Below are 22,380 nucleotides of genomic sequence, written 5' to 3'. Positions count from 1 at the left end.
ATTTTTGTGGGTTAAATGTGTTTGAATATGCCCATCATTTCATCTGCAGATTGGTAAGGAATTGTATTTTTTATAATGAAGACAACATTACAGGGACTATTTGTGAATTGTCATCAATTAGCAATATAATAAAGGCATTGCAGGGGATATTTGTTTGGTTACAGAAGTGGATAGGTGCAATGAAAGGAGGCAGCTCTCCAATGTCTTCTGAAGGGTTGATATGGCCTCCCACCATTCCACAGTGGCCTTCCCCTGGTATTAAGGAACAACTCATAGAGAATTACATATTTTAGATAAAACCATACAAGATAGTATTTAATTGAGAAATACACATAAAAATTAAATGTGAATTCTTGTACAAAGGGCATTTGGTTCTTCCCTTTATTCTGTGTTGATGTCATTATTTATTTATTTATATTTGCATCCTGCTTTATCTGTCTAAAAAAGAGACTCCAAGCAGCTCACAACAAAAACAATACAATATAATTTACAACCTTTAAATATACAAACAATAACGTAGAATTAAACTCTAGATCATGGCGTGATTTTTGTGTGCTCTTTGTCATTTGTTTGCCCTTCTGTCTTTCAGATATATTATAGAGTGGTGAGAGAAATTGAAGCTGGAGAAGAACTCCTTCTTTTCATGAAGACTGAAGACTATTTACATGAAACAATGGCTCCAGACATTCACGGTTAGCAATTTCCTATGGTGTATTGTCAAATATTTATGCAAGATGCCACCAGATGAGGGGAGTTCATGGCAACTTTGTCCTCTTTTAATTGATAGACAGTTCCATACTGGGATATAAAAATGCAGGATATAAGTAAAATAAATAACCAATTAGATGCCCACTGAGAATAATGTCTGGTTTGCCTTACAGAGGAGCGTCAGTATCGGTGTGAAGACTGTGACCAGCTATTTGAGTCCAAAGCAGAACTGGTGGACCATCAGAAATTTCCATGCAGCACGCCCCACTCCGCATTTTCAATGGTGGATGAAGATTTTCAGCCAAAGCTTGACAAGGAGAATGACCTCCATGACTTGCATGACATCCAAGAATGCAAAGAGTGCGATCAAGTGTTCTCCGATGTGCAAAGGTAGGAGCCTTGCATTTTAACAAGAAACAATATGGGCTTACAGGTTGGATTTTGAAAGATCAGTCTTGGTCCAATATAAAACATTTTCTGCATTTTAAAAATATATGTATGGTACTGGGATTATGAAGCTTTTATGATTCCTTCATTAAGTTTATTTGGCGGAAATATTTATATACTGCTATTCACTGGAATATTCCAGAGCTTTAAACTAGCTTTTCAATAGTCAAGTAATATGATGAAATAAGTCCAAATATAAAACAATAACACAACCTAAAGAGTAGCAATATAATAATCACTGGTTCTCAGTCCAAAATGTCCAAAGATGATTTAAAATAATCATAATCATAATTGCAAAGACTCTGGCACAAGTCAGTCAAGGTGGTCCCAGTAATGATCGGCACACTGGGTGAAGTGCCTAAAGACCTTGGCCTACACTTAAAAACAATCAGTGCTGGCAAAATTACCATCTGTCAGCTGCAAAAGGCCACCCTACTCAGATCTGCACGCATTATTCACTGATACATCACATAGTCCTAGACACTTAGGAAGTGTCCGACATACCATCCAATACAAAAGCCAGCATAGTGATCTTGTTTGCTGTGTACTAATCTTGTTGTAAATCAAATAATAACAACAATAAAGAGACTATGAAGAAAACTTTTTTCTTAATAACTGGTAAGAAAGAGAACTGACTTTTAGGTCTGGAGTTTGGCAAACTAAGCATGTCTACTTTTGGAAATATTTTACCATTTTTTCAATCTTGTATTGGAGTCCTATTCAGGAGGAAAGCGAGACAATCCATAGATACAGGCATACCTCAGTTAACAAATCTTTGTACAAAAAAGCTCCAAGTTACCAAGTGTTTAATGTCTATTCAGTATCCTTTTCATCTTGTTCTCTCTTTTTTTATTAAAGCAAAGTTTACCTGATTTGGTTATTTCATTTCACACATTCCTTTCATTTTGAATAAAATGTTTACTTCTATAACATGCGGAATTATGGTTCTATTTTTGTTGTGCCGAAATTTCAGTGAAAGAAGTAATGTGGAAAAGCATCTACTTTGCTAACTGTAAAATATTCAATGTAAAGACTAGAAGGAGCCAGGATCATTATTGAGAAAATTCATATCATAGCTGCAAAATTTGTATAAAAAATTAACTTGCAGAGAATCATGGATAATGCTTTGTATTACTATGAAGGCATAAAAGGTTCTTCTGAAGGCATTAAAGGTTCAGGAGACATATTTGTGTGTCCTAAAAAAAATCAGTGTAAGAGAAATCATAAATTCTTCTTCTGCATTGAGGGAGAAAGTATGAAAAGTGAGAAACAAGCCAACCTTGCTGAAAAACATTTAAATTATTTACAAGCCAATATATGAGGGAAATATTTCAAGGCAGAATATAGAGAAAATAATCTATTTAAAAGAAGCCAGGTATCGGTTGGACCGGTATATACACAAGCTTGTGGTGGGCACATGTAATTAATAAGGAGAAAGCCCAAACACCATTTTGAATCTATGTAGTAGAATATGAGAAAGTAACAGCAAATGGCATGTGAAATATTATGAAAGAAAACAACAGTAATATTAAATAAGATGAGAAGCATGACTCATAGCTAAATGTAACACTGACAGATTAGACACGAGAGCCTTGAGCAGATGTAGAACAAAGAGAGATCCTTTCATTAACTGCCTGGTTTGGAATATTTCTTATTCTGCCCTTTACTCCAGAAGCTCTCAGAGCAGCTAACAGTAATTAAAACCATAATAAAACATCAATTAAAAAAAGAGACAGTAAAAATAAATAGGTCAGCCAAAGATACGCCAGAGTCAGATCAAGATTAAAACATGATCTAAAAACCTGAAATAGAGTAAACCCTAAAAGGCCTGATTTTCACCTAATGCCCAAAAGACAATAAGCTTTCTTGGACTGAAGGAATAAAAGATGTTAGTGAGAATTAGACACAGCTGGAAAAGCCATATGTTGTGGTTAGTAACCTGGTGCCTTTGGGAACAGAGTGGGCAACTGTGGGAGACGAAGGGACTTCATGGAAGATCTTTGAGGGCTGCACTTCTACTGCAGCCCCTGCTTTGGGCCCCAAATGCTCTCATGGGGGCATTTCTGCACAGTTTTCAGGTGGCCTTGGAAGTGACATCCTATTTTCTTAATCTCAGCCATAACTTCCCAGGGACATAGTGAAAATGCTCCCCCCAGAAGACATTTGGGGCTTTTTGACCCCAGGGGCAACAGAAACAGCCTTGGGGCTGCACTTTGACATTGTGAACTCCAACTCCATAAATTCCAGACCACGCAGCCAGTGGTCAGAGATTATGGGAGCTCTAGTCTGAAACATCTGGTGAAGCAGAAAATCATCTCACATATTACATATCCATCAATTTGACAGATAAAAACTGGGACACGTGTGTCCAATCAACATCAGAGTGCTTCCTTCTAATGCAATAATAAGATATTAAAATTGTATACATTATTCTTAATTGCTTTTCCCTCTCAGACTCAGGTTTTTTGCCCTTCTTATAGATTATTACAACACTTTAAAATATTTTTAGACTTTGAGGTATTTATTTTAAAACAATTTTATTAGTGTGCATGGTTGTGCATTTACACACACACACACACACAGATGAAACATTTTAACGCTGGAGAGCTGTTTTGATTATATGAACTGAAATAACCTTTCTTCTTTGTACTTCATAATTTCTTGAGAATAACAGGAAAGATTTTCTGTGTTTGTGCTCTCCTGTAGCCAAGGTCTTACTGAGCTTCTTGTGTTATTGCAGCTTAGAAAAGCATATGCTATCTCACACCGAAGAAAGGGAGTACAAGTGTGACCAATGTCCCAAAGCCTTTAACTGGAAATCCAACTTGATACGCCATCAGATGTCCCACGACAGTGGAAAGCACTATGAGTGTGAAAACTGTGCCAAGGTACAGTGAATTTGTAAGATGTCTGGAATTCTTCTTTTGCACATTTCATAAATAAAAATAATATTTTGAGTGTAGACTTTAGTAATTTTGTAGGTAATCAGTGACCTCACATGCTGTACCTGGTGAGTGCTCAGATTTGTGTCTCACTACATGTACAAATGATTCCCCAAACATCTTGTTCTTGTCCAGTCTAGTCTAGAACTAGTCTAGACTTTTTTTTTTTAGTATGAAGAATTACCCAAGGAATTTATTCTTTCAGTGGCACTCTGCATTGGTACAGTCAACAAATAATGATACAACTTTAGCAGGGCTAAAACAACACTTTCCCAATATTTTTTGACTGCATCTCATTTCAGCCTTGACCAACATGCTAAGGAGTCCTGGGAACTGGAGTCAGACATTTGGAAGTCTCCACTCATTCCCTCTAACATTTTTCAGATAAAAACTGGGACAACGAGGTCAACCAACATCATAATGTGATCAAACTATCACAGCTATTAGTGAGTAAGAGCCCCAACAATAGGAGAGGCTGCAACACTTTGCTTTTGCTTGAGCCTCTCGGGAAGGGCAAGTTTCTGCCTCCTGCTGAGTTAAGTGCATTTGTTTTTTGAACTCAGTTTGCAGCTATTGAAGTATTCTGAGGACAAAGAGGGGAAATGAGAACTGAAGAGAGAAACTGGGACATTTTAAAGGCAAATCATAATGTGGAATGACAGAGAATTAGTTGGGGCTGCCTATGGCAAATTGGGGAAATAGGAGGATGTGCTGCTTGTGGTAGTGTTCATTTTTTATCTTAATAGGACATGCTGAGGCTAAAAACTATGCTGAGTTTAAGAGATTTGATATGATTAACAAAAATGTATATTATTCTAACAGGTTTTCATGAAAATGTGTGTTTTTTGGCATTAAGAGCCCCTGCGTAATCTATGGCTGTACACTATTACATATTTTTTGTGCATAAATCTTATATGACTCTACAATGTGAAAAGCCTGTGACAACAACCCTGTAAAAACTAGGGCTAGTGTGTATGTGTGTGTGTGTATATTGGGGGGGGGATACCAATAGATCTTAAGGTGATTTGTAATAGATGATTAAGGATTTTTACATTCCAGTTGTGCTGTTAGGCTACTAAAATGAAAGTGTGTGTTTGTGTGTGTGTGGGGAGAAAGGGAAAAGAGATTAAACCAGGGGTGTATTTTTTGTGGAGCTCAAAAACACATTCCTGGCCTCAGAATTCTTTAATTCTAATCTTTTACACCAGACTCCATTGGGCGGATCTTAGTAAAAACAAAGCAGATCCTGTAAGCCCGAAGTCTGCCCACTCTTGGCCTAAGCAATGAAATCCTAGCAGAACAGAGCTTTTAATACACGGAGGGGGAAATGCCAAAGTATGAATGCCAAGACTACTTTTGTGAATGTTGAAACTAGGATTTAGGACTTGTTGATACATTGTGGTATTGCATCTTGTGGTAAGGAAAAGCAAGGTGTGTTATGACAGTTGATTACTCTTAAGCTTGAATATTTTTATAAAAAAGAAACTCAAGATCCTCTGAAAGCCATATTTGGAATCTGGGAACACATTCTGCATGAAAATCTATTTGAACTGTAGATTGTGAGAAGTCTTGTTTATGAGTTACAGTATTACAGTTTAACCTTCTTAATGGAAACAGAAAAAACCCCACATGCATTGGTGGAAGATTATGCCGTAGTTTTGTAAACACACTTACAAAATAATAACTGAATTCAATTGATCCTTCTTTTGTATAAACTATTTATTGGGTGTTCTTGTGTGTTGATAATATTGCAATACTTTGAACTAAAATAACTCAATCTCACTTGTGATGCTCATCAAAGTTTTGATTCAGTGAAGGTTAACCAAATTAAACTTGAAATCAGAGGAGAAATGGGCTCTTCTCAAGATCTTTTTTTCATGATCCCAACAATATGCACAGGTATTCCCTTTTGGTTTGTGCTGTTTGGCCAAGTTCACCAGACAGAAATTACTACCTATTCTGCCCTCATCCTCCAATTTTTTTAATTTATATTTTATATTTATTTATATATTTTTTATTTATTTTAAAAAAGGAGGCAGGTCAAAAACTCATGAACTGAGGTGGAAACATTCAGTATTTGTTGTGGAGAAAGATGCTTTAGCTTTGACATCCAGAATGAAAGCTTCAGGTTGAAATAAAATCAGGAAACCTCTATTGGAATGATCATACTAAATCCATTATTCTCTCTTAATGAATCCAAATACACAAAAATATGTTAAATTAAAACTAGATTGAAAAGTAAATATAGTATTCTGGTCTATAAATATTTACATCATTCCAAAATTGTCTTCACCATTGTGACATCCTGGAAATAACTTCAAGAGATCTGGTATTGTGAAGTTTGACACTTTGTTCCAACTCCTCCCCAGCTTCATAACTGAATCATAGATTTCAGGAATTCTTGGCTGGGAGCCATGACATTTTACTTGATTTGACTGTATATTCTAGACATGTCATGAAAGTCATTTATCTTATCCTTTGACTCACTGACACAACTAAATTCTGATAAACAAGTTCTTCTATAAAAAGGATTCCTCCTTCCTCATTCTAGATGCAATTGCTGATACATTGCTCCTAAAAAATATTTGCATCAAAAAGTTTCTTGTTTAATCAGTACTCATTTCCTAGCAGGTTTTCACGGACCCCAGCAACCTCCAGAGGCATATTCGTTCGCAGCACGTTGGGGCTCGTGCCCACGCTTGTCCGGAGTGTGGTAAAACATTTGCCACTTCTTCAGGCCTCAAACAGCACAAACATATCCACAGCAGTGTCAAGCCTTTTATATGTAAGTCCTCCACTTAACTGCTAAGCTTCTGTTCTGTTTTTAAGTAAGATGTGCGCTCAGATAAAAAGCTCAGATATGAAGTGGTAGCTCTTCTATTGAAACCAATGGATCTAAAACTGCTTGGCTTTGCTGGATCATGCAATTTCATAGAAGAATCAAGTATCCTATCTATGGAGAACCTTCAACCATTCTTTGCACTGATGAACTTTTTTTACCCCTCTCAATCTCCATGATTCAGTGACTTATTAAAGAAGCATTCATGGGGGACTCCTACTAGATGCTATTCTGAGCTGTCAGTCATTGAATTGTTATCAATCTAAGTTGTACTCTTAGGCAGGATATAAATCCAAAACACTATTGCACTTATGTCTTGCTGTATAGTCTTCTCACAGACTTCTGGTTGGACACTTTTGTAACAGTATTCTGCACTACATAAACCTTTGGTATTATGGTCTTATTTATTCCAATCACTTGAGTTAATGAAATTATCTAAAATGTTCCTGCATTTTTTGCTGCTGATAGTAGATGCTTTTACAATTGTCTACAATAGTGAATGTGGTGATAGTTCTTACATTATGTGACAGAGATCACCATTTCCTATGGCAGAAATAGGACATCTTTGGCGTAACGAATGTTATGGAATTGTGTGAATTGTAGCCCAATAAACATGAAAGGTCAAAAATTCTCCAGCCTTGCCCTAAAGCGTGGATATGCTGGAGGCTTGCCATACTTCTTCCTCTATGTGTATATTTGTATGTACATGTATAAGATATGTATGGACTCGGCACTCTTTCATTTCAGCTGTGTGCTTCACTGCTTTCATTTGCATGATCTTGTCCTTCCTCATGCTATTTAATACTTAAAGTTGATATGTGTGTGAAAAGAGGATAGTGAATGGTGCTGGAAGTTTAGTTTGAGCTAGAAGAAATTAGGGAATAGGTGCATGAAAATGGTATTTGACTGCCAGAGATTTTTATTTCTGAGGATAATATATCCTCTGAATGACTGTTAAAAGTCAATGGCAGTCAAATAGTTTAGTTTCTATAGTGTCTGCATGACATAGGTAAAGGTAAAGGTTTTCCCCTGACGTTAAGTCCAGTCATGTCTGACTCTGGGGGTTGGTGCTCATCTCCATTTCGAAGCTGAAGAGCCAGCGTTGTCCGTAGACACCTCCAAGGTCATGTGGCCGGCATGACTGCACATAGCACCGTTACCTTCCCGCCAAAGCGGTACCTATTGATCTACTCACATTGGCATGTTTTCAAACTGCTAGGTTGGCAGAAGCTGGAGCAACAGCGGGTGCTCACTCTGCTCCCGGGATTTGAACCTGGGACCTTTCGGTCTGCAAGTTCAGCAGCTCAGCGCTTTAACACACTTCGCCACCGGTGCTTCCTAATAATTCATAAATGATGAGTTTATTTTATTTGTAGTCCACTTTACCCTTCCAAATAAGGCCTACTTAGACTAGCCCACAGTTGTGACTTAGGCAAGTGGGACAATAATTGTAGAATTGACAGACAGAAGTCAGAAATTTATTTGTCCCCAGAAATATAATCATCAAATGACATAGAATCATTGATTTTGGAAGAGGCCCTGTAGACTACCAAGTCTACAGACACACACATACTGCTCAATGCAAGAACCGCAGATGTTCAGAGAAGGAGATCTCCACCTCTTCTTTAGGCAACTTCTTCCATTATTATCCAGAAGTTGCATCTGCTAGATTAAAATTATTACACTTGGTCGTACTCTTTGGGGCAGAAGAAAACAAACTTTTCTCCTCCTCTCTCTGACAGCTTTTTGTTATTTTTAGAATATTCCATGCCACCCCTCAATCATCTCTTTACCAGATTTAACATGCCCAGCTCCCTCAACCTTTCCTCATTTGTATTGTTCTACTTATCTCTTGTTGCTGTTGCCCAAGGCCACACAGCAGGTTTCTGTGGCTAAGGGGGGATTCAAACCTTGGTCTCCTGAGTTGTAGACCAATCCTGAAACCAGTAAACCCTGGTGGCTTTCAGTGCAGAATATAGTGGAATTGTTATTTTTTTTTACCTGAAAACTATGGTTCTGTTAATTATTTGCCTTCTTTGCTGCAACACCACTACTGGGTGATGTTTCTTATGCCCAACAATAATCCCAAGGTCCTAGTTATGTGTAGTGAAGTTAAGTCAATATGGCCCATTTGGTTTTTTGTGACCTAAGTGCAGAATTTTTCATTTGTCTTTGTTGAATTCCATTTCAGTCCAATTTTTAGTTTATCCAGATCCTTTTCAGTTTTGTTCCTATCTTCCAGAATTCAGTTTAAAACATGTTTTCTTTCTTCCGAGCATGCTGGTAATCTGGGAAACCCATCATAAAACTCTTTGCCTCTGTCCCATGCTGCTGCTGAAGACACTCGGTACATGATAACTGTTCTCCCTGCCATTAGATTTTGTAAACTTTGTGGCAGGGAGGTGAGAATTCACCACGGGGATGTTGTTTTTGGTTCCCATATAGACCAACTCTTAGAGGAGGGCCTGTTTCATTTCAGAAGCTTCCTGGTATCCAAGGCTCCATGGGCAATTCTGGAAATACTTTCATAACCTCATTTTATATTGTGTGCTCTGGCACGTTTCCCTAGGCCCAAGTCTAATTATGTATTGAACCATTTGTAAGTTTATTTATTTTTCCCCCTAATGTAGCCTCGGGAAGAAAAGAAGAGCTACTGGTGGATGTGACTAATAAAGTGTAAGAAGATTCCACCAAATGAGATTTTCCCTTTAGCAAGCCACTAAAAATGTTGGAATCATTCCAGACTATCGCTACTTTCAGAACAAGCTCTCATATATTCTTTCATAAAGGACAAGGGAATCTTTATTGATAAATTCAACCTAGATTTTTTCTTGGAAAATGAGAATGATGCCAATAGTCTTTATCATTTTACATCTTTCATTTTAATTACTGGTAGCTACTTCTAAATTGATCTGAGCAGCAGTCAAGGTAACTCAATAGTTTACTAAAGTGAAGCATGCATACTGAAATATGGGAAACTCATCCAAGAAATACTGTTCTGGAGAACATATACAGGGTATATTCTGCCAGATAGTTAACTATGATGGCTATGTAGCAGAATACAACAAAACTCAAAATCCACAAAGCAGCAATATATTTGTTAAACCAATTCTGAAGCATAAAATGATCTTCCCCTGGCAGCAACGTGGTGAGCATCAAATACTGAAATAAAACAAAATACAAAATCCAAAGCAGCAATACTTTTATTGAGCCATTTGCAAAGCATAAAATATAGTATGCAAGCTTTTGAAACTTCACTAGCTTCTTCATCAGGCAAAGATATTAAATATCATATAGGGAAAAGGGGGTGACATCATGGAGAGCTGACATTAGGGCCATTTTACTTAATAGATGAGATATATAAGAGAGGACCATAGTACAATTTCTTGTTATGTGCTGTCAAGTCATTTCCAACATATGGTGGCTCTAAGGCAGTGGTTCTCAACCTGGGGTCCCCAGATGTTTTTGGCCTTCAACTCCCAGAAATCCTAACAGCTGGTAAATTGACTGGGATTTCTGGGAGTTGTAGGTCAGAAACATCTGGAGACCCCTATGTTGCTCTAAGGCAAACCTATCCCCAAGGTCACACAGTAGATTTTTATTGTTGAGAAGGGATTCAGACCCTGGTTTCCAGAGTTGCAGTCCAACACTCAGATCACTATGCCATGCTAGCTTTCTATGGTACAGTTACCTGGATTTTTACCTGGGAAGTTTCTTTTTGTGACGTGGTATTTTTGTGGTTCTCTTCCAGTATGGATGATGGATTTCATTTTTTCCAGCAGGCCAGAATACAGTAATAACTGCTTCATCACATAGCAGGAATGGCAATGGCTCCCACTATGAGGAACTGCATTCTTGTGGTAATTGCTGCAGCTGAAGGGACTGTGCTATTTAAATGGAGGGATAAGTAGAAAGCAGTTATCACTCTTTCCAATTGTGTAAGATGTTGGCAGAAGGACACAAGAGTCTAGAAGAAAGTGCTTAGAATCAGGAAGGGAATGCAAGGCTGCAACAATCAGATGCAGAACCCATCTTCCTCCTTGCATCCCAACCAACACCTGAACAGACTTCCTTCACCCAATGTGGCTGCTGGCTGTTATGGTTGGCTGGTGGGGCATTTACATTGTCTTATAGTAGAGCTGTATAGCCTACTGAATATGGAGCACTTGTGGTTCTGCAACTTTAGGTTGCAAATTTGTAACTTCAGTATTGAAATCCAAGTATTGTTACTACTTTCATTGAAGGAAATTTCAACTCAATTCACATGATTCTGAAAGCTGACTTAAATATGGATTGCTGAAATGTGAATGAAGCAAAACTTCAGTCACTATAAGAAAATGAATATGGGATTGGCAAATATCTCTGTGTGGTTTTTAAAAAATCAAAAGATCTCACACATCTGTGTAGTACTAAATGTCGTGTCCCCATTTTTAAAGTTGAATATCTCACTGTGGGGAAATTCAGGTCACTTTTAATGTCTTGCGAATCTTTTTAATCCCTGCCTTACCCCCTCTGTTCTGACTTCAAGCTGTATTGCGGTTTTAGTTATTGCTTAAATCTTTGTGTTGAATGTAAGAACGGCTTCCAGGGTGGGATCAGTTAACAGAATCTGAAGCTAACCATATTGCGTGGCTGGGCCGCAGAATTCAGATACACAGAGCATGAAGGTGTGGGGTCATTCAGGAAGCCGGTTTAATGGAAACTGGGGCCAACCTGCAATTTCATATCAGCCCATTGGGACTTGTGGTTCAAGCTCTTGAGAACCAACCGTCGGCTTCCTGTAGCTCTTGAATTAACTTCTTCAGTATACAAGAACATGTGCCATACATTCATCAGGGGAGCAGTTGAATTAAACTGTGTAAGCCTTGAGACTCAATAATATATCAACATGATTTTTAATGGCTGAAAAGAGTCCCTCTGAGGGATGTGGGCCTGCTCTTGGAATAGTTGATATTTTTATTTATTTGTGCTTGGTCTTATTTAAGCTAGGAAAAACATAATTAACAAGACCCGGCTTTGACTGTTGTTTAAAGATTTGCATTCTCTTGCTTGAGATCACAGGAATGTCTTTTGAATATTAGTGAAAATAAAATAATTAGTGAACAATAGCTTCCAGCCATATAGGGACCATTCATGCCCTGCAGCTTCAGTGGCTTTTTTCAAAGAAAGGAAGGAAAAGAAAAGAAAATGTAGATGCTTTGCCATTCTTTTCAAATTAAATCACATGGAAAATGACTCAGCCCTGCTTTTTTCATTAATATGTCCCTGGCAATTGCGGTGCAACCGAAACACCAACTGTGATTTCTCAAATGCGGGAATGATGGACAAGGCGAAGAGGGAATCCATAAGGGCAATTATGAATAATTGCCATGTAATTACAGAACAAAAGAATTTAAAGATCACATGTCAGGGTAGGATTTTCGGAGTGTTTGTGGCGGAGGGTAGAGGGTCACCTAGAACAGAGAGATCTAATTCCCGTCAAAAAGGCCACACACCATGTTCCACCTTCCCTTTCTGTTTATGACAACTGTCTCTCCTTACAGTATGCTGCCCTGACTTGGGAGCAAACTCACCAACACAAAGGTAATTACACACTGACTACCTTTCTCAAACCTCCAGCTTGCACAAATAGAAACCACATGCTGGAATAGGCAGAGATGTATTAAAAATAGCATTAATAAGCCGAAAATATACACACTTCACCCTTGACTTATTTCTTGCTCCTAAATGCCTAACCATCTGATGGATTAAAATGTATTAGGTAGGTTGATGGGAGACAGGTCACGGTATTTGACATTCATTAAGAGAATTGTGGAGATAAGATCGTGAGAAATAAAATAGAATGTGACTCAAGACCTCTAGTTTTTGAAATGTAAGGAAGGGTTAATCGATCATGGGTTGAATAGTGTGTGGCCCTCCAGATGTGCTGGGATATAACTCCTTTGGCTGTGCTGTTAGGAAATGCAGCCCAACATCTGGAGGGCTACACTTTGCCCAACCTGCTATTGATGTAATGGATCATGAAAGAGATAGAATAAATGTTAAATCTTGGGATCATTTTCTTTGTGTTTGGGAAAGTTGCTTTATCTAGACAACAATGTGATGGTATTCTCACATTTGTAGTCCCTCAAAAGGGACATTTCAAATTCAGTTTTATTTCATAATGATCCACCTCTTCAGCTGCTTAATTTGAAGTTTACCCTGGAATTAAAGTGATAGCAAAAGGCAAATGAACAAGTGGGCTTTCTCTGTCAATTCAGGAAGAAATCATTGTAGGCGCTTCACACCAAGCCAGGGTAAGGCAAAAAGCCGTTAAATCCTTGTGCCAGTTGGGTTGCTGACCTGAAAGTTGCTGGTTCGAATCCACGAGATGGCATGTTGCTTCTGACACAATTAAAAAAAACAAAAACGCCATGCCATACCCAAACCATAAAATACATTATGCAAACTTTAAGAACTTTACTAGATTCATGATGTCAAATTTTTCCATTGGTAATGAGAGTTGAAATTTTATTATCCATCTTATTACTCTTTGTCCCTAATTTTCAAATGGCCAGTAAGGGCATTGGCTTTTCCTACACTGAAATTCCTCAGAAACATCTTAGGTGACGGCATCTCAGAGGAAATACAGACTTTTAATTCTAACATTGTCATTGTCTTTCTCCTGTATAATGTTTGACATGTTTGTGTGACGAAAAAGCCAGTAAAACTGCAAAAGTTTGCATAAAGTATTTGGAAATGGCTCCATAAAAGTATTGCTGCTTGTGGATTTTGCATCTTGTTGTATTTCAGTATTTAATGCTCACCTTTTTGGCACTAGGGGAGAGCCATCTGCCTGCAATACACTGTGTATTTTAAGCTTCAAAAGTAAATGTTTTCGTTCATGGATCCAGCCATTTAATTTAGATAAAATTCCAGAATCCCCCCCCCCCCCCATCCCCATGGCCTAGGCATTCATGAAATATTCTCCAAAATAAAGGACAAATCTTTTCTATTTTGCAAGATGAAATCAACCTGCTACGCTTCTTATGTGGGTCACATTCAGCAAAACATTTTCTTGCTAGCACATTCCTTATGAATGAAAGGTATTGTACAGGAACTTCAACTGATACACAGCAATAACATTCTTCCTGAATTGTACATTTATTTGGCTTGCGCCCAGCGCTGCAACTGTTACTCTAGTTGTTGTCTGATAAATATCTGCAAAGTGACCCATCTGAGCCAGACAGGTGGAATCAGGCCCTTCTCAAACAATGGGTGTCTTTGTTGTTGTGATGAGAACAGATAGCAATGGAGTAAACATTTAAGACAGACAACAAGCAAGCAGGTTCTCAAGGGGTAAGCCTTTATAAGGGCAGGAAGGTTAACATCAGCCGTGGTGTGAGTGGAAGTCAGAGGACGTGATTACAGTTCATGGGAACCAAAAGTGCAGGATGGGATACATTCAATTCAGTTTCCTTTGTAGGCTTAAAATAGAGCCATTGTAAATTATGTCAGTCTGTCTTAAACCATGAAAATAATTGTTAAGAAGGTCTCAGAATTCACAATGTGCATTGTTGTGTGGCTTTGATCTGCGAAGGGCAAAAGACTGTGATATAACACAAAACCAGGCAAAAGTTAAGCTGATCAACTCTTCTTTCCTGGAGGAAGTTGAATTTGGATGCAACGGAATAAGTATTCTCTTTGTTTCCTATGCTCAGGCTGTGACAGTGCTATTCTATACTTCTCCTGTTAAGTCCAATGGGACTTACTCCCAGGCATGTAGCTTCAGGCTTACAGCCTCACTGTGCTTACTTAGTATGTCACTAACTATTAGGATGGTCTAAAATAAAAAATAATATATCACTAACTATTAGGATGGTCAAAACCAAAAGAGGGGTCGAGCTTAGGCCCCTTTAGGTAAAGGTAAAGGTTTCCCCTGATGTTAAGTCCAGTCGTGTCTGACTCTGGGGGTTGGTCTCATCTCCATTTCTAAGCAGAAGAGCCAGCGTTGTCCATAGACACCTTCAAGGTCATGTGGCTGGCATGACTGCATGGAGTGCCGTTACCTTCCCGCCGGAGCAGTACCTTTTGATCTATTCACATTTGCATGCTTTTGAACTGCTAGGTTGGCAGGAGCTGGGGCTAACAGCGGGCGCTCATTCAGCTCCCCGAATTCGAACCTGCAACCTTTCGGTCTGCAAGTTCAGCAGCTAAGCGCTTTAACACACTGCGCCACTTTCCTTTAGGAGAATATAAAAAGGAGGAATTCCAGCTTGTCACGAAAGCTGGACCTGTAATTATAATATTTTTCTGTTAACTACTGAAGATGCTGGAATATTGTAGTTTTTGCATTCCTTTGCTATCCTAATGTGCATGGAATAGATGCTGAATTACAAATAAAAGTATGTAGAAGAGGAAAAGACACTAAGGGAATGGTGATACCTCAAACTCCCCAGTAAACATATTAAGTATATTCAATGGCCAAAGAATACTGATTAATTATTGGGAGAAAATACAGAAAATGGAAAAAAGACATGGGTTGGAATGGTTGGAATCTTTGCAGTATTTTGTTGTAGGCTTAAACTTAACACTGATTTTAAGTCAACTTTCAAATATCAATGTTAGTAGGGCATGTTATCCAGCATTCGCTACCCACTATACAGATTACTACAGTAGACTGTGAGCAATCTTTTCATGTACATTCAAAAATGAATTGGTGGGAGGGTGATCATGTTATCTATGCATACATGAATGTTTCTCGGATCAGTGTAGTGTGTTCTTCAGCTATGCCTGGTCAAATGCCTCTAGAGGCCATTGCATTATAAAACACAAATTACGAGCAAGAGGTCCATGCTACTTGTGAAAGGGAAACATCTAATGCTCACCATCCTTCTTCTTTAAGAATGGGAATTTATAAATGGCAGACATTTTCTAATAAATATAAAGAACATAAAGACTTTTGCGCCTACTTTAATGTGCATGCACATTTTTTTTGTATCTTGGTTAATGCATATATATGCTCAGGGCTGTTGAAATATATTGAAAAAGTAATTTACTATATTTGTTTTATGGAAATGATATATGAGATCTTCTGCCTCTCATTCTATTTCTGTGAGAGGATTCCATGTTTAGAAGTGTGGGACTATTTTTTATGTGGTATCTATGTTCTAATTCATCTTGGTTTGTTTTTTTTAACATCGTTAAATATGTGTTTACTCAGAACCTGAGATAAGTCCTACTGTGTTCAGTGGGACTTTTCTTAGGTAAGTATATAGGATTGTGGTTGTAATAACAGTCCAGAAGAATATTCCCTTGAACTTGGTGGGTCTTAAACCTGAATGAATAGATTTATGATTGAGCTCTGAGTGAGTCATCTCAAAGTATAAGTAATATATGAGATCATTAGGTTAAAGCAGATGGGTGGGATTAAATGTGGTGGAGGAGTGGGAAGAGAAAGATTACCATAAATCCTGAGATTTGTTATTGTTGTTGTTTATACACAGGTGAGGTCTGCCATAAATCCTATACTCAATTTTCAAACCTTTGCCGTCATAAGCGTATGCATGCTGATTGCAGAACCCAAATCAAGTGCAAAGACTGTGGACAAATGTTCAGCACTACGTCTTCCTTAAATAAACACAGGAGATTTTGTGAGGGCAAGAACCATTTTGCGGCAGGAGGATTTTTTGGCCAAGGCATATCACTTCCTGGAACCCCAGCTATGGATAAATCTTCCATGGTTAATATGAATCATGCAAATCCGGGCCTTGCTGACTATTTTGGTGCCAATAGGCATCCTGCTGGTCTTACCTTTCCAACAGCTCCTGGATTTTCTTTTAGCTTCCCTGGCCTGTTTCCTTCAGGGTTATACCACAGGCCACCTTTGATACCTGCTAGTTCTCCCGTTAAAGGACTTCCAAGCACAGACCAAACAACCAAAAGTCAAAGTCCCCTCATGACACATCCTCAGACACTGCCAGCTACCCAGGACATTTTGAAGGCACTAAATAAGCACCCACCTAACCTAAGTGAAAATAAGCCAGTGGAGCTTCAACCAGAGGGGTCCTCCGAAGAGAGGCCACATGAAAAGATCAGTGACCACTCAGAGAGTAGTGACCTTGATGATGTCAGTACCCCCAGTGGGAGTGACCTGGAGACCACTTCTGGCTCTGATCTGGAAAGTGACATTGAAAGTGATAAAGAAAAATGTAAAGAAAATGGTAAAATGTTCAAAGACAAAGTAAACTCTCTTCAGAATTTGGCTTCCGTAAATAATAAGAAAGAATACAGCAATCATTCCATCTTCTCACCATCTTTAGAGGAACAAACTGCGGTGTCAGGAGCTGTGAATGATTCTATAAAGGCCATTGCCTCTATTGCTGAGAAATACTTTGGTTCGACAGGACTTGTGGGGCTACAGGACAAAAAAGTTGGAGCCTTACCTTACCCTTCCATGTTTCCCCTCCCATTTTTTCCAGCATTCTCTCAGTCAATGTACCCATTTCCTGATAGAGACTTGAGACCGTTACCTTTGAAAATGGAACCCCAATCGCCAGGAGAAGTAAAGAAGATCTTAAAGGGAAACTCCGAGTCTCCCTTTGATCTTACCACTAAACGTAAGGAGGAGAAACCACTTACTCCTATAACCTCAAAACCAGCAACACCATCAGTGACCAACCAGGACCAGCCTCTAGATTTGAGTATGGGCAGCAGAAGTCGAGCTAGTGGTACAAAACAGACTGAGCCTCGGAAAAACCACATCTTTGGGGGAAAGAAAGGAGAACTCAATCCTGAATCAAGAAAATCATCAGACATCTCTTTACAGCACGCAAGGCCAACACCCTTCTTTATGGATCCTATTTACAGGTAATATGCATGTAATCAAATGTAGCTATCTGAAATCTCATTCACGTACTGATGAACCAAATCCTGTATGATGATCTGTCATTTATTATTATGAAATTACCAAAAAAATCCAGTTGAAGTTAGAAATTAATGCATCTTAGGTGTTAAGAATGTGTATAGCCTTTTGTATTCTTAATGCAACTTAATTTATCAGTTTTGAAGCAATTTCTTTTCAGAAAGGGAAATTCTGTATTTTAAAAATGGGCAGTCAAATTCGGCTTTTGTTTGCAAACTAGGAACGGCGATCTCCACTGCAATCGAAGGTGTTTCACCCAAGAACTCAAAACACGTTGTACCATAGCAACACAACGTGGAACTCAAGGGTAAAATTCTGCCTTTATTTACAAATGAGTAATCGTCTGATTTGTTTTTAGTCATTGGAAGGTACTCCTGCCTTCCTGCATGATAAATCAAATGACAATAACCAGATATGTAATTCAATGTGTTCAGATTCCAAAGGGATATAAAAGACAATTGCAGAGTTACCAGAATTTTGGTAACGTTACAGGTGGATTTCACCGCTTTGCCTTTCAAAACAATTTGTTCACTAATTGCAGTTAATAGAGTGAGCCCTTGATAGTTTTTTTGATTCTGAATATTCTCACTTCTAAATAATTTTGATGAGGAGGGATATATCTACATGAGCTATTTTACCCCTGTGAATATATCTAAGGACATGTCAGATATCGGTGCAATCAAGATAATTTAAGTTGATGTCCATGAGTGATTAGAAGGTGTTTATTCTCTTTGGACTGCACTGAAAAATTGAAAGGTTTTTTTTTTTTTGCAACATTCAACAGTTAAGTTACTGTTTTGCCATCATGTTCCTCATGATGTCTGGTTAGTAAGGGCAAGGGACTTTTTAATACTTCAGACAGCAAGTTAGTCATATCTTATTTTCTATGAGTAAAAAATCTAACTCTAGCAGTAAGCAATGGTCCCTATGGAATAAATGCACTCTGCTCAGTCACATGGTGATTGAAAATACTTTTCTACAATTGAGAAGTCTTGTTTTCTTTGCATACATATAGCTTACACAGGAACTAAGAGATAAATTAATATGAAACAAAATGAAAACTAACTTGTACAAAATATTCAACAGAAGTAGCCAAAAATGTTGATTCCAAAATACTTCATCAATATACAATGACAAAAATTGGAATGGTGGTCACAGAATTACTGCCATTGTTAACCTGCTTCCAGCCAACATTTCTTGGACAGCAATTCTGTACTATGTTTGTATTAGGCTTCATTGGAGTATTCAGTCACTCTGCTTCTGCTGAGCTCTTATTTTTGTGCAATAGTAAAATGAGCATCCAATCTTTCTTTCTGCTATCTGATTTTGAGAATCACTGGCCCAAGTGTATATATATATTTTTAAAAAACTTTATTTGGAATTATGTAATTTACAAAACAAATACTGGAATGGAGAACAAAAGTTTGTGAAGTGAAAATGAACAGTATAAAACAAGACACATGGAATGATGTCAGCTTGTTGTCCTCAAACCTGTGAATCAAATTAAAACACTCACCAAGGAGATTCAGACCTAAATTCAAATTAGCATCTCTATGAACATTTCTTTCAGTACTTTGTTTATATTTATAAACTAGCGCCATACACCATAAACCTTGACTACTGGTGAGTTTGCTGTTTCAGTTACATGGAACAATTTAACTAATCAAAAGCTTCTAAGCGTAAAATGAGAAGTCCTCTTATTCTGTAAACAATTAGCCAAATACTGACATGATCTAACCCACAAGGATGTTTGTGATTAATTACCAAAAGCTCAGAACTGTCTTGGGAATTTTGTGGGGTGGTTGTGGTAGATTACAAATCTGGAAACAGACTACTTTAGATTCATAATGAGGTATATTGGTGCAGACATATTGAGACTTCACTTTGATCAATACTAGAAAAATAACAATAAGAGCAATAGTAATAAACTCATGAATACTACAATAGCAGGAGCTTAACTGCAGCTTCCCTCCCCTCCCCTCCCCGAAAACTTGGCTCCTTTGGTTTTAGTGACTGACTTTCATTTAAAATGTTCAGATTGAAATGTATACATTTAATAATTTTAGTTGACATCCTGCTAGTGAATTATAATGGCAAATGTCTGTGTTAACACCATAGCAATTTACTTCTTATGGCCATTGTGTAGGTCAGGATTCTATTCTGAGCACAACTAAAATATCTCCCTTTCCCAGACTCAGAGCAATGCAGACCACTTCTCCCACAACTAGCCATTTCCATATTGCTTGAATGCAAGGAAATGAAAAGGGATGCATTCAGCAATTTCCCTGTAGCTTCAAAACATCACAGGGACTCTTGGAGTTGTCTGTAGATGGATATCATAGAACATACAGCTATAGGAAAATAGTTGATGGATCCCTGCTTACTCCCAATGCGAGTTTGTAGGAGCTACAATTGGGAGACACACTTATGGAGAGATATCCATGTTATGTAATACACATACATCTCTTGATGTGTTATCTCAGCCATTGTTATGCTGTTGGTTAAATGTATATTTTCTATTATGCATAAACTGGAATTTTTCCATTGTAAATTGTATAATTATAGTATAAAAGATGTTCATCAGTTACAGTAGTACTCATGAGTATAGTACAGGTTGTGCATCTCTTATCTGGAATTCAAAATCTAAAACTGGTGGCTGAGAAATTGACTTTACGATGGCTCAGTCCATTTAAACTTTGTATCATGCAAAAAAAATAATTACAAACGTTGTATAAAATTATGCATATAAAATGTATATGAAACATAAATGAATTGCATGTTTATACTTGGAGCCATGACTTCGTTTTCTCGCTATGTATGTATATGCAAATACAACTATTCCAAAATTCGAAAGACTCCAAAATCCAAAACACTTTTTGTACCAAGTATTTTGGGTAAGGGATATTCCACCTGTACCTCATATTTGAGAGATATCTACAGCTCCTTGTTTTTCATCACTATCAGAAAAAAATTGTTACTTTCAAATTCAAGTCACCAAATTGTTACACATTTGTGTAATTGACCCATCACAAGAAAATTCTCATTTTAACATTTACAGAGTGGAGAAAAGAAAGTTATCTGACCCACTCGAAGCTTTGAAGGAAAAATACTTGAGACCATCCCCAGGATTCTTGTTCCACCCACAAGTGAGTATTTTTGTAATCAACAAGTTGAGATTGTAAACAAACAAGTTTGGTCCATAGAAGCAGGTGCACAAGAACAGCTGGAGTCTTAGTCATTATCGGATTTCCTAAAATGTACCATTTTAGTGAGTTGGGAGGAAATGCCTACAAAGTGTTGTTTTAATCTTAACAAGGATCAAAACAAGGATTATCTGTAGTAAAATCATATATTAGTGCCTGACTGATTCACCATGTTTCTATTTTTCAACTTTTGATGATATGCTAACAGTGAACCATATGTATGCTTGCCCACAATGCCTTGCCTCATGCACAGAGGAGGAGTTGTTTAAAGCTACGGACAATGCAATTGCTGTTGCCCGCTTTTGGTCCAAAACTATTTAGCTGTCTGTGATTCCTTTATTTTATCACTTTTAAACTTATTTATTATGCAATGCTTTTGACACGAAATAAATAATAAAGTGAACCATTTTTGTGTTTGACCGTGTCACATCTATTAAGGGGTACAATGGTGTTCTGTTATTCAGACCATTGAGCTACTATTTGTTTTCTGAACCACAGGAATAAGTTGGTCTACTTTGAAACTGAAAAACAGTTATTGTCCTGTGATTTCTTGGTGCACTAGCCTTTTACTCCCAGCATATATTTTGCCATTTGTCTTGTATCAGTGTGGCTTTTTCTGAAATGTGTTAGCCTAGTGCCCTGAAACCGTCTAATTCCTACTATTATCTATCATTAAAAAGCCTTGAACCTTCTAATTCCTGCTATTATATCTCATTAAATATACTGTGGGCAAATACTAGTTTGATCATTATCCTTTAACAGTCACCATGCCTATGAAAAAGGACATGCGTGAAATCTTCACAAAATGGTGGATTCAGTTTACAGTGTTCCCTCGCTTATCGCGGGGGTTATGTTCCAGGACCACCCGTGATAAGTGAAAATCTACGAAGTAGGGACACTATTTTTATTTTAATATTTAAACATTATTTTAATAGTTAAGTGGCCTTTCTCCCCCTTGCAAGCTCTGGGGAGAGTGAAGCCTTTCCTACCAGTGCCAGTGGTCCCTTTACTTCATGAATGCCATGTTGTCCTGGCTTCCTCTGCTCCTGCAGCCAGGGAAGAAGGAACACTGCTTCTCCTGGTAAGTGAGTGAGCAAGCGAGGGAAGGTGGATGAGACAGTGGGGGCGGGCGGTGGCAGACTGGCAGAAGAAGAGCCTCGAAGAGATGGCCAGGCTCCTTTTTCTGCCTCTGCTCCAGCAGGACCATGCCGGGAAACATGGAGGACTCTGAAGAGGGACTCGGAAGTCCCGCCCCCTCTTCTGAGACCTCCACATTTCCCGGCATGGCCCGGCTGGAGCGGCGGCTTTAAAGGAGCCTGGCCAACTCTTCCAGGCTCC

At 38.1% G+C, this 22,380-nt stretch overlaps 1 protein-coding gene across 13 annotated transcripts in view; it reads left to right on the top strand.

Moving 5' to 3' along the window:
- Nucleotides 1–22,380, top strand: part of mecom (MDS1 and EVI1 complex locus) — a 569,027-nt gene that overhangs the window by 516,512 nt on the left and 30,135 nt on the right. For 6 of the 13 annotated variants that reach the window (XM_008106051.3, XM_008106049.3, XM_062976744.1 and 3 more), the window contains 7 exons: nt 590–692; nt 882–1,098; nt 3,896–4,043; nt 6,726–6,882; nt 16,422–17,784; nt 18,060–18,146; nt 20,898–20,985. In XM_008106051.3, the coding sequence (XP_008104258.1) occupies nt 590–692; nt 882–1,098; nt 3,896–4,043; nt 6,726–6,882; nt 16,422–17,784; nt 18,060–18,146; nt 20,898–20,985 (2,163 nt within the window). The remainder of the gene's footprint in view (nt 1–589; nt 693–881; nt 1,099–3,895; nt 4,044–6,725; nt 6,883–16,421; nt 17,785–18,059; nt 18,147–20,897; nt 20,986–22,380) is intronic. The other 7 variants (XM_008106055.3, XM_008106053.3, XM_008106054.3 and 4 more) reach the window with 5 other exon arrangements.

The sequence above is a fragment of the Anolis carolinensis genome, chromosome 3 (genome assembly GCF_035594765.1).
Source record: "Anolis carolinensis isolate JA03-04 chromosome 3, rAnoCar3.1.pri, whole genome shotgun sequence".
Classification (NCBI taxonomy): Eukaryota; Metazoa; Chordata; class Lepidosauria; order Squamata; family Dactyloidae; genus Anolis; species Anolis carolinensis.
Note: the sequence above shows the minus strand (reverse complement) of the source record. Positions and strands in the feature narration are given on the sequence as shown.